This window comes from Cynocephalus volans, chromosome 9 (genome assembly GCF_027409185.1).
Source record: "Cynocephalus volans isolate mCynVol1 chromosome 9, mCynVol1.pri, whole genome shotgun sequence".
Classification (NCBI taxonomy): Eukaryota; Metazoa; Chordata; class Mammalia; order Dermoptera; family Cynocephalidae; genus Cynocephalus; species Cynocephalus volans.
In genome coordinates this window covers 85,322,604-85,336,196 of record NC_084468.1, presented here as the reverse complement: position 1 = coordinate 85,336,196, position 13,593 = coordinate 85,322,604, and the positions used below count along the sequence as shown (strand labels likewise).

Here is a 13,593-nt window from a genome sequence, read left to right as displayed (position 1 = left end):
ACAGGCGAGGCCTCCTACCACATAATCGCCTTCCGTGGAGGAGAGCCTGACTCTCGGCTGGCGAACACATGTTTGTGTGGGCGGTCTGATCTCTGGTCGCTCTGCCCCCCACTTTACCACGGGACTAGAAATCGACCTGAAGGAAATCTGACACCAATGAGCGGGTCGGGAGATAATCCCCACGCTAGCTCCTCTATTGACGGAAGTTCTGCCCAGACCTCTTCAGATTGCTGTCTGCTTCCTTTTGCTGCACACCTTCTCTAGCCACCTTGTTTTTATCCCTTTTCAATCCCCAGCCTCCCGCCTTCCGCTGTTATGTATGATCGGGCTCCCCGCTTCCTCGGATTGGCTGAGGGTGGCAGCACTGAGGCCCATGTAGGTCCTGGATCCTACCAGGTACCTTTCCTGAAGCAGCAGGCAACAGGTAAGATTCAGGGAAAAGCAAGCCACTTGTGACAGGCACCTCACCTTCAGCCTGCTGCGCTTCCTGGGAGTTAAACATAAAGCGAAATAGTACCACTTAATAAGTATAACAAAACATGAAGTAGGCAGGGAAAACACTACCCTTATTTTACAGGTGATAACTGATAACAAGCACTTGTCATTTCACAAAGCTAGTAAGCGTATGGCTAGGACTTCTGATTCTACAAAGGTTGTCTACATCCTATTTTTGATTGTACACTTCAGGTCTAGGATTTTGATTTCCTGACTATACGAATCTCCAAATGCTGTGTATTTCATACCTCCTGCTGTCTCTTTTCCTTGTAATCCTGTCTGCCTCACACACCTTTCCTCCCATTAACCAGAGAGACATTTATTTACTACTTTTATATTTCTATTTTGCTATATCATTTAAAGATAGTCCCATCTATTTTTTTCTCACAGATGCTTTTCTTACCATCACCATCTTCTCTTTGAATATACTTATCGGAAAGCCCCTTTTCCTCACATTCTGTGTTCTTGAGAACTGGGATGAGGATGGATAATTTATTTATTTTTAAGTGATAGACTTTATTTTTACAGAAGTTTTAGGTTGACAGAAAAATCGAGCAGAAAATACAGACAGTTCATACCTCTCTCCCCCAGAGTTTCTCCTACTATTAACATCTCACGTTACTGTGGTACATTGGTTACAATTATGAACTAATATTGATACATTAAAGTTTTAAATAATTTGCTCTCATCGTTTGTTTGTAGTTACTGACTTAGGCAAACCTTTTAATAAATACTTCACATTTGCTTTCTACTTTTTCTATTTTGATGATTTTCTGAGGCTTGATACCATCCGAATGATAGATTTTCTTAAACTGCATTTTCCATGTACTTACATGTCTGTGCTTTTACACAAATGCAGACCTATTATTCTGTTGACATGACTGATCAGATTAGAGTTGGTTTAGGTTTCTTTGGGTGGAGTACAAATTTGTCATCTGTCAGTATTTCAGATCTTGAATTTCACTGTTTTCCAGCATCTGGTATCAGTATTCTTGCAGCTTATTATGTCTGTCTTTATTTTAATGCAATTGAGCTGTTAAAAGCATTAACTCAACAAGTTACTGGCCACCAATGACCACTTAAAATTCTTAAACCTATGAAACTTATCAATTTTTATTTTATTTTGACACAACTGACCACTTTTTTATTAGAGACATTTCTTCCCATGGTATGTGTAATATCATTTTCTCCTGTTTTTTCCCCACAACTATTGTCTTGCCAGAGTGCCTGACATATGGTTGGGACCTAAAAAACATTTGTTAAATGCTGAATCAGGGGATCTTTTTTCCCCCTCTCCAACCAATCCTTTGTAGTCTTATTTAAAGATTTTTATTTCTAAACACCATTTAAATGTTCATATGCTGTATTTCCATCCTTTGCTTGTTGATTTTCTCATGTGTACCTTTCTCATTCATATCAATAACTTCAACTACTATTAATATTCTGATTCTGATGACTTCCAGAAGAAAGTCTTTAGAGATATAGGTGATTTATGTCTCTAAGATGAGCTTTCTCCTGATCTTTAGGCCTTCAGCACTGCCAGCTACTTTTCTGTACATCTCTACCTGGATGGTCTCTGGCATCTGAAATTCTAAGTGTGTGAACTCATTATTTTCCCCACCAATATTGGTACCTTTTAAAAAATTCTCTATCAGTCTATCACAAACTTTAAGCTTTGGAGTTACTCTAGACTCCTTTTCTGACTGACCACTCCTGTTGATCATTAAGATCCATTGTTTCTATCTTCTCAATATCTCTCTAATTGGTCCCCTTTTTTCATGTAACTGTCCTTGGTTTAGTTCAAGCCCTTATTATTTCTATTCTGAATTAAACCGATAAAATATTACTTGTTTCCATTTATTTTGGTCTCCAATTCACCTTCTATCTTTTAACTAGAGTAATCTCTCTAAGACATAATTATGTTATTTGTAAAAAAAAAAAAATCCTTTGTAATATCAAGGTTAAAACCTGAACTCCTTAACATGATTCAAAAGATTCTTCATGTTCTTATCCCTGACCTGTACTCCCACTTCACCCGATCTTTCTAGGCACCCACACCTCTACCTCCACTTAACCTACGTTTCAGCAATTGTAACTTTGCAGTTTGTATAAATTCATGCTCATTCACCTCTTTGCCTTTGTACCTGCTAATACCTTTGCCCAGCTCTGTCTTCCTTCTTCACCTGGATAATTCCTATTTATTCTTTGAGACTCAGCTAAAGTGTAGTTGTTCTCTGACTCTACTCTTTCTTAGATTTTTGTTCTCTGACTCCTTAATGAATCTTTTTATCGTTCCTTTTTTAAATTTATTTTTTAATTGAAACATAATTGATTATACATATTTATGGGGTACAGAGTTAACTATATGTACAGTATGTGATGATCAAATGAATATTATTAGCATGTTCATCATTGCAAACTGTAATTATTCTTTGTGTCCTTTACCCGAGTACTGCCTACACCTCCTCCACCGTTTCCCACCTCTAGTAACTATAGGTCTGTTCTTTCCTTCTGAAAGATCAATGTTTTATTGTGGTCTGTCTGTCCATCCTTCCTTCCTTCCTTTCTTCCTTGTTTCTCTTTTAATGAATTTTTTATAGCACTTTGATTCTATCTTGTAATTACTGTTAACTTGTCTGGCAGCCCCACTAAAATGTGAGCTGCTTAAGGGCAATAACCATGATCTTTACTCCTTTATTCCCAGTTTTTAGCTCAATACCATATACGTAAGTGCTCAGTTAAAAAATAAACAGCTGTGAGAGTTTTTTGTTAGCATCTATAGGTTTTTCTATATATAAAATCATGTTGTCTGTAAACAAAGACAGTTTGACTTGGTCCTCTCCAGTTTGGATTCTCTTTCTTTCTTTCTCTTGCCTGATTGCTTTGGCTGGTACTTCCAAAACTATGTTAAATAGGAGTAGTGAGACAGGACATCCTTCAATAAGTGGTGCTGGGAAAATTGGACATCCATATGCAGAAAAATGAAACTGGACCTGTGCCTCTCACCATATACTGAAATCAACTCAAAATCAATTAAAGACTTAAATACAAGACCTGAAACCATAAAATTACTAAAGGAAAATATAAGGGAAACACTCCAGATAATAGGACTGGGCAAAGACTTTATGAATAAGACCCCAAAATCACAGATAACAACAACGACAAAATAAATAAATGGGATCATATCAAACTAAAAAGCTTCTGCACAGCAAAGGAAACAATCAACTGAGTGGAAAGGCAGCCTACAGAATGGGAGAAATTATTTGCAAACTATACATCTGACAAAGGATTAATTAGAATATACAAAGAACTCAAACAACTGTACAGTAAAAAAAAACAAATAATGCAATCAAAAAACGGGCAAAGGAGATGAATAGACATTTTTCAAAGGGAGACATACAAATGGCCAACAGGTACATGAAAAAATGCTCAGCATCACTAGTCATCAGAGAAATGCAAATCAAAACCATACTGAGATATCATCTCACCCTAGTTAGACTGGCCATTGCTGAAAAAGACTGAGAATAACAATGTTGGCAAGGATGTAGGGAAAGGGGAACTCTTCTACACTGTTGGTGGGACTGTAAATTAGCACAGCCATTATGGAAAACAGTATGGAGGTTTCTCAAACTACAGATAGAGCCACCATGTGATCCAGCAATCCATCTACTGGGTATATATTCAAAGGAATGGAAATCATCATGTTGAAGAGATACCTGCACTCCCATTGCAGCTTTATTTACAATAGCCAAAATATGGAACCAACCTAAGTGTCCATCTATGGACAATTGGATAAAGGAAAATGTGGTGTATATACATAATGGAATACTACTTAGCCATAAAAAAGAATGAAATTCTGCCATTTGCAGCAACATGGGTGGGTCTGGAGAAAATTATGTTAAGTGAAATAAGCCAGACAAAGAAACAAAAATATTGCATGTTCTCGCTCATAACTGGCTGCTAGGAAGGAAGAGAGAGAAGGTGGGAGGGAGGGAGGGAAAGAGGGAAGAAGTGAGGAATGAAGGAAAGAAAGAAGACCACAGTATGTTGAACTTTCAGAAGGAGAGAACAAACCTAAGGATACTACAGATGGGGGGGGCGAGGGAGGGAGGGGCTTGGAAAGTGATAGGTCAGGCAAAGGGCACAAAGAAATATCATGATTTGTAAGAATAAATATGCTAATAATAAATAAAAAATAGAAAACAAAGAGTAATCTTGAAATGAAGTTAAAATCTAATGAGCCACATATAGCAGATTAAAAACTCTTATATCTTGTGTTAACTCTTAGAGGGCAGTAAATAGGGTGTGGCATGGTCCTCATTTTACTGTTTTATAGGATTGTGTCTTGTTGACTATGAAAGAAACTAGGAAATTCCATGACTGAGAACTTTGAGCAGCTGCATACTATAGATCCCTGTTTCACCAATTCTCAGGGATAACATGCTAATTATTGATAGAAGAAACAGATGTCTCAGTCACTTCTCTGCTGGATTCGTTGGCAAGATAGTTTAAAAGTAGCTACCATCTCTTTTCCCAGGTACATTCTACCTCATCTGTCTTTAAGACCAATAACGCACTGGACTATGCAGAATACAGTTATTTCAATTAAGGGTCAGGTGCATTTTACAGAGTATGATGTGGAAAGAGCAGATGTTGGGACTTTACTTACTTGATACCTTGAACCTCGAAAGAGGAGAGGACCTTAGACCCTTACATACAAATGTTCTTTATTCCTAATCTTTCTCCTAACTACCACTCTCCTCTGACTGTACCCTGCTTGATCAATCCTCTGGTGTACTGTCTCCACATTTTCCTCAGAGATCACTTTCCATTTTAATTTGAAACTCCATTGCTGTGGCTTTAGGCTATTTGATAAGGGAGAATCTCTTCGATCCAGGATTTGCAACCCCAAAGGGACAGGGCTGAGTTGCTCTGCTTTCATAAGTGGGAGAGATAATGGATACTCAAATTCTAGATTAGTGAGAGCTGTGACTGATGTTCCAATTATCTGAGAAGCAAATATATCAAAGTAATTTTTTTTCCAGAGACAACCAACCTAGTATAATGTAATAAAAATATATTCCTTTTAATAGTGTAACTGCTCCTGGCATTACTATACTAAGGAATATTTCTTTGCTTTTTGAGCTTATTTACATAATAAATGGCATCCACATGAACTGTATATTAGTTATCCATACTGGTTCTACATTAGTTATATATTATTATATGTAACCATATATAAAATATATATATTAGCTGAATGACATCATTTCCTAAATGTATTCTTTCACAGATTTCTTCTTCGTTGAAGGAGTGATTAGCTCTGTCTGCCACAGAAGCATTGACTGTCCATGGTCTTGTACATGTGCCAATGTGCTTATGCCAAATGGTGGTGGTTTAATTAGCCAATTAGAACAGAGGGAGGTGGCATCAGGGAATGCAATTTATCTTTATTTAAGTTTAAATAAATAATATGGATGTGATTGTGTCTGTATATATTGATGTCCCTGAAGATGAGTACATGTTTCAAAGACCTAGTTATTGCATATATGTAAAGAATGCCCTTTTCTTTGTTTTGTGGCTGTAATTGTGTCTATATAACTTGTCTTTTAATCACATACTGACCACCTTCTTTCTCATAATGGATTGACTTTTATTTACTTTATGCCAGTTTGATTTATCTTCTGCTGTTGATGCCTCAAACTCAACATAACCCAAATTGGACTCACTTCTTTCTTCTTGAATCTTTTACTCTCCTATATTCTTAATTTTTTCTTTCTGTCAGTTTGATTTATTATTTGATTTATTATTTACTTACATTAAAAGTCTCATGTGCTGAGCAATCTGGGACAGTTGGTCACCCTAACTATAAACATTAGGTATAAAGCTATGAATAAAACAGATAAGTCCCTTCCCTCATGAAGCTTATCATTAAAAACATTTAAATCTCCTTGTGGTTTTACTTGTGCTCAAAATCTCATATATACTTTTAGCTTATTGACAAAGATTTTATATAATTAATTTTGGAAAACTTTAATATAGATTTTATGAGTGCTGGCTTTCTTGATTCTCTTTGTTGCCCAGTTCTTTAATATCTGTCTATCATCTATCTATCTTTTAGAATTTTTTTTATTGAAACAATTGACTGTACAGATCTGTGGGGTACAGCATTGAACAACAATACTGTGTGCAATATGTGATGCTCAAATCAGTATAATTAGTATGTTCAACATTATACAATGTAATCATTTTTTGTGGCTCTTTACCAATTTCTCACTAACTCTCCCTCCCCTTCCCCCTTTCCCAGCTCTGGTAACCTCAGTTCTGTTCTCTCCTTTTGAAAGTTAAATGTATTATTATGATTGTTGTGTCTTTCTTTTTTTTGTTTATTTTTTACCTCCCACTTATGAGTGAGGACATGCAGTATTTCTCTTTCTGTCTTTCTGTGCCTAGTTTATTTCACTTAACATATTTTTCTCTAAGTTCATTCATGTTGCTACAAATGGCAGAAATTCATTTTTTATAGCATTTTTATAGCGTTTTTATTATTTTTTTAATAGCAGAGTAGTATTCCTTTGTGTATATATACTGCATTTTCCTTATCCAGTTGTCTGGCAATGGACGATTAGGTAGGTTTCAACTCCTGACTATTGTAAATAGAGATGCAATAAACATGGGAGTGCAGGTATTCCTTTGACACGATGATTTCCATTCCTTTGGGTATATGCCCAGCAGTGGAATTGCCGGATCATATGGCAGTTCTCTCTCTAGTAGTTGGAGAAAACCCATACCATTTCCTGTAATGGCTGCACCAATTTACACTCCCACCAACAGGAGAGGAGGGTTCCCATTTCTCCACATCATTGCCAGCACTTTTTATTCTCTGTCTTTTTGATAATAGCCAGTCTAAATGGGTTGGGATGATATCTCAGTGTGATTTTGATTTGCATTTCCCTGATGCTGAGTGATATTGAGTATTTTTTCATGTGACTGTTGGCCATTTGTATATCTTCCTTTGCAATATGCCTATTTAGCTCCTTTGCCCATTTTTAAATCAAGTTATTTGTTTTTTTTCCTGTTAAGTATTTGAGTTCCTTGTATATTCTGGATATTAATCCTTTGTTGGATGCATATTTTCTTTCACTCTGTAGCTTTTCTTTTTACTTGTTGTTTCTTTTACTATGCAGAAGCGTTTTAGATTGATATAAAATCCCATTTGTTTATTTTTTCACTTGTTGCTGTGCTTTTGGGGTCTTATTCATAAAGTGTTTTCCCAGTGCTACTTCCTGAAGTGTTTCCCCTATGTTTTCTTTTGGGAGTTTTATAGTTTCAGGTCTCATATTTAAATATTTAATCCATTTTGAGTTGATTTTGTAATATGGTGAGAGGTATGGGTTTATTTTCATTATTCTACATATGGATGTCCAGTTTTCCTAGCATCATTTATTGAAAGGGCAGTCTTTTACCCAATGTATGTTCTTGGTATGTTTATCAAAGATCAGTTGGCTGTAACTATGTGGGTTTATTTCTGGGTTCTCTCTTTTGTCCCATTGGTCTAAGTGTCTGTATTTATGCCAGTACCATGCTGTTTTGGTAACTATAGCTTTGTAGTATAATTTGAAGTCAGGTAGTATAATGATTCCAGCTTTATTTATTTATTTATCTCACTTTGGATTGCTCTGGCAATTCAGGGTCTTCTTTGTTTGATACGAATGTTAGGGTTTTTTTTTTTTTTTCCATTTCTCTGAAGAATGACATTGGTATTTTGATGGGGATTGCATTGAATCTGTAGATTGCTTTGGGTAGTATAGACATTGTCACAGTGTTAGTTCTTCCAATCCATGAACATGGAATGTCTTTCCATCTTTTTGTGTCCTCTTTAATTTCTTTTAGCAGTGGTTTGTAGTTCTTGTAGTAGAGATCTTTCACCTCCTTGGTTAAATTGATTCCTAGGTATTTTATGGTTTTGATGACTATTGTAAATGGACTTGCTTTCTTTATTTCTTTTTCTGCTAGTTCATTGTTGGAATATAAAAACAGTACTGATTTTTGTATGTTGATTTTGTATCCTGTAACTTAACTGAAATCATCAGCTCTAAGTGTTTTTTGGTAGAGTTTTTAGATTTTTCTATATATAGGATCACGTCAGCTTGCTTAGATTTTCTTCGTTTAATATATATATATATTTTTGTCCATGTGGGTTATTACAAAAGACCATCTTCAAGATCAGAAATTCTTTCTTCTGCTTGCACTGGAAAAAGGGTAGTTTCACTTTGTCTTTTCCAATCTGGATGCCCTTCATTCCTTTCTCTTGCCTGATCACTGTAGCTAGTACCTCCAGTACTATTTTAGATAGGAATGATGAGAGTTGGCATACTTGTTTCTGTTCTTAAGGGAAAAGCTTTCAGCTTTGTCCCATTCAGGATGATATTGGCTGTGGGTTTGTCATATATGCCTTTTATTGTGTTCAGATATTTCCCTTCTATACCTAATTTTCTGAGAGTCTTTGCCAAAACTGTTTTCAATCACAATCCTTTTCCTCTCTCTTATAGGTAAGCACTATTCTGATTTTTAGGGTAATCACTTCCTTGCTTTTTTTTTATGGATTGTTAAATCCTCTTGATGAAATGACCCTTTACCATTGTAAAATGTCTCTCTTATCCCTTGTATTCTCATTCTAAAATCTTCTTTGTCTGATTTTAGTATAGTGATTCTAGCTTTCTTTTATTCATGGATGCGTAGTATTTTTGTTCCATCCTTTATTTTTAAACTCTGTGTCTTTATGCTTAAGAGGGTTTCTTATAGATAGCATAAAAGTGGATCTAACTTTTTAATCCAATCTGACAATCTCCACCTTTTAACTGGGCTGTTTAGAATTTTTACATTTATTTTCACTATCAATATCATAGTTAAATTTACTCTCTTGCTATTTGTTTTCCACTTATCTCATCTGTTCTCTGTTTCTCTTTTACTCTTTCCCTACCCTTTGTTGCATGAATTGACTTGATTTCAGTTGCATTTTAATACAATGGGCCTCAAAAGAAACACATCATTTATAGTTTTAAATTGAGTATCTTTTATTATTGGTCCAGATTAGCAAGATTTTTACTATACTAATTATCACTATAAATTCTTATGGTAGCACACACTTTCCTTTAGTGTATAAGATTTTGTGTGTAAGCTTTGAGTCCTCACTTTTATTCTTTTATTACCTTTTGAATATACCTGCTCTATTCTCTCCTGCCTCTTCTTTAATATCCATGTTGCTTAAGTTATACTAATTTTTAAATTACAGTGTCTGTTTTTATGCCAGTACCATACTGTTTTGGTTACTATAACTTTGTAGTATAATTTGAAGTCAGGTAGTGTTATGCCTCTGGTTTTATTTATTTTTTTGCTCAGGATTGCTTTGGCTATTCAGGATCTTTTGTTGTTCCACATGGATGTTGAGATAGTTTTTGTCATTTCTGTGAAGAATGTCATTGGTATTTTGATGGGTATTTCATTGAATTTGTAGATTGCTTTGGGTAGTATAGACATTTTCACAATGTTAATTCTTCCAATCCAAGAACATGGAATGTCTTTCCATCTTTTTGTGTCTTCTTTAATTTCTTTCAATAGTGGTTTGTAGTTCTCATTGTAGAAACCTTTCACCTCCTTGGTTAAATTGATTCCTATGTATTTTATTTTTTTGTGACTGTTGTAAATGAGCTTACTTTCTTGATTTCTCTTTCTGTTAGCTCATTATTAGAGAATATAAATATAAAAATATAAAAAAATATAAAAAATATAAAATGCAACTGATTTTGGACATTTATTTTGTATCCTGCAATCTTATTATTAACAGCTCTGAAATTGATAACCAGCTCTAAAAATAGACAATTGGACCTGTGGAGCAGAATAGAGAACCCAGAAATCACCCCTCAGGCTTACAACCATCTGATTTTTGACAAAGGCAACAAAAACATACAATGGTGAAAAGAGTGCTTCTTCAATAAGTGGTGCTGGGAAAATTGGATATGTAGAAATAAAAGTAGACAGGCACCTATCACCATATACTAAAATCAACTCAAAATGGATTAAAGATTTAAATATAAGATCTGAAATTGTAAAATTACTAAGGGAAAATATAGGTGAAACATTACAGGAACTAGGTCTGGGCACAGACTTTATGAACATGAGCCCCAAAGCACAAACAACAAAAGAAAAAATAAACAAACGGGACTATATCAAACTAAAAAGCTTCTGCACAGCAAAGGAAACAATCAACAGAGTAAAACAACAACCTACAGAATGGGAGAAAATTTTTGCTAACTAGGCATCCAACAAGGGATTAATATCCAGAATATACAAAGAACTCAAGCAATTACACAGTAAAAAAACAAATAACCCAATTAAAAAGTGGGCAAAGGAACTGAATAAACATTTTTCAAAGAAGACATACAAATGGCCAACAGGAACATGAAAAAATGCTCAATATCACTAGTCATCAGGGAAATGCAAATTAAAGCTACGTTGAGATATCATCTCACCCCAGTTTGACTGGCTACAATCAAAAAGACTGAGAATAACAAATGCTGGTGAGGATGTGGAGAGAAGGGAATACTCCTACACTGTTGGTGGGACTATAAATTAGTACAGCCACTATGGAAAACAGTATGGAAGTTTCTCAAACAGCTTCAGATAGATCTTCCATATGACCCAGCAATCCCACTTCTGGGTATATACCCAAAGGAATGGAAATCATTATGTCGAAGGGATACCTGCACTCCCATTTTCATTGCAGCTCTGTTCACAATAGCCAAGATATGGAACCAACCTAAATGCCCATTGATGGACAACTGGATAAGGAAAATGTGGTATATATAAAACATGGAATACTATTCTGCCATAAAGAGGAATGAAATTCTCCCATTTGCAACAACATGCATGAGCTTGGAGAAACTCATGCTGAGTGAAATAAAGCACAGAGGGATAAATATCGTATATACTCACTCATAAATGGGAACTAAGAGAGAAAGAAGGAAGGAAAGAAAGACCACAATGGTGGTATGTTGGACTTGCAGAGGCAGAGAACATACCTATGGATACAAAGTGGAGTGGGGGAAAGGGGATGGGAAGGGAGGTCAGGGATGACTGGGGGGGGTATCTGGGTGTGAGACACAGGTTATTATCACAATTTGTGGTAATGGGCATGCTGCCAGTATGGATCTGGCCATCACATCTTAAGCATGAGTTGTGACAATTTGCTTTGGACCCCTTGAATATTCATAACCAATTTTAAAAAATGTTAAAAAAATTGCTTCAATGAAAAAAAATACAGTTCTCGGATTTTTTAAATCAGTCTTTTAGTGGACTATCCAAGTATTTCAGATCTTATAATTGCTTACTTCGATAAAATTTGTGTCTTGGATTTGTCAACCTTTTTTTAGGGTCAGGCAATGAAGAAATATTTACTGAGTACAAACCAAGGGAAGGAGACATTATCAATTACCTGCTGTAAACCCATGTTAAATTCTTTCCATCTAGGCTGTCTTTACAAATTTATATATGCTATTCTCTACAAATAATATATGCTATTTCAAAATATAAGACAATGGTTTTTTGAGGGTGAAAATGTTTTATCAGCTAAATATAACTGCCATTAGCATCTCAACCACATATGATTAAAAGACAAAAGGCTTTAATTTTGTTTTTTTATTTTCTTTAGGTATTTTTTCTGTTGTTTAGTAAGTTCAGTTCTGTAGGTTCTTCTATTTAATATATATTAACAAAAATTCTGCTCTTACATTAGCATCTTCTAAATGTCGTACTTTCTGTGGCTAGCCACTAGTTCTGAAAATATAGCCTCGATTGAGGGCACTAAATGATTATATGTATTTTGAGTATTTTTTTCCTCTGAAATCCTTAGAATCCTAGCTTATCTGCCAGTGATATGATTTCATTTTTATAGGTGGCTATGCACCATTTCTTTCTTTGACTGCCAGAGAAAGTGCTTTTACTGTTGCCTCTAGCACTGAGAAAGCTTTTCCAGGTCCAGGACATTATAATGTTTCAGAAGCACAGGTAAATTTTTAAAGTTATTATTATAATTGTCTGACTTAATAGAAATCATGTTTTCTTTTTCTGATAGACCAAAATGTCATTTTTCATATTTTATTTTCCCTTCATATTATCTTTTTTTGCTTTTCAATCTATGTTTTGTAATTCAAATAATAGAAAATAAAAGCATGCAATGTTGGTTGCCCAATTGGGTGACTCAAAACATTGTTACATTGTTACATGCTGCATGGTCCTTGAGAATGGGAGAATAGGACTCTTGAATGAATTATGACCCATGAAAGTTGTGCAGATGGTCAAAATATGTAGAAGAGGGATGGCAATAGAGTGAAGGAATTGGTTTTTGTATCATACGCTAAAGCTATAGTCATTGCCATTGTCTCGTCTGTCTCCTGTTTCTGCACAGTCTTGAAATAGTGGATATAACTCCAATGTCTTCATGGTCATAAATGTCATCTTTTATCTTTTCCACATAAATTTTGTGTTTATACATAGTGGCTCCTAGGTGACCCCAGCAGACCTTTTATTCCCCTGTTGTAGGCCTAGATAAAGTCCTTGTTGAGGTATTCAATATAAATTCAAATTGCAGTTTGAATTGCATGATCATAGAGCTTACAGTAATGGTTTTCAAAGAATCAGTTTGAAAATGTCTTTTTTTTTTTTTACAAGATTTTGCTTTTTTTCCAACTAGTAATGTTAATGTTTTTGCAAAATATATTTTTATAGATCCCAGCTCTTTAAAAATAGGAATTTTGATCTATTGAAACAGAACTCGAGGAGTGAATTGGCTATTTAAAAATAAAATCTGACTCATTTTTTGAAAGAAGACCTCTTTTATGTAAAAGCTGAATTAGGTTAACTAAGATGCAAACGAGAGATAGGCTCTGTTAATAGTGACTGTGAACAACTGGCATGTGAAAAGGGCTGTTGGTAAATCAGTGACTTTCTAAAAAAGTCTTAGCTGATCAATCAAATGCCAGCCACATCTTTGAAATGATTGCACTATAACTTTTTATAAGAACCTGTATGATAGAAATC

General features: G+C 35.0%; 1 protein-coding gene across 1 annotated transcript in view; it reads left to right on the top strand.

The window, feature by feature from the left end:
• Positions 1 to 315: 315 nt before the first annotated feature.
• STPG2 (sperm tail PG-rich repeat containing 2) overlaps positions 316 to 13,593 on the top strand; it is a 452,805-nt gene continuing 439,527 nt past the window's right edge. Inside the window, exons 1-2 of the mRNA XM_063107464.1 lie at positions 316 to 424; positions 12,449 to 12,561. Coding sequence (XP_062963534.1) covers positions 316 to 424; positions 12,449 to 12,561 — 222 coding nt within the window. The remainder of the gene's footprint in view (positions 425 to 12,448; positions 12,562 to 13,593) is intronic.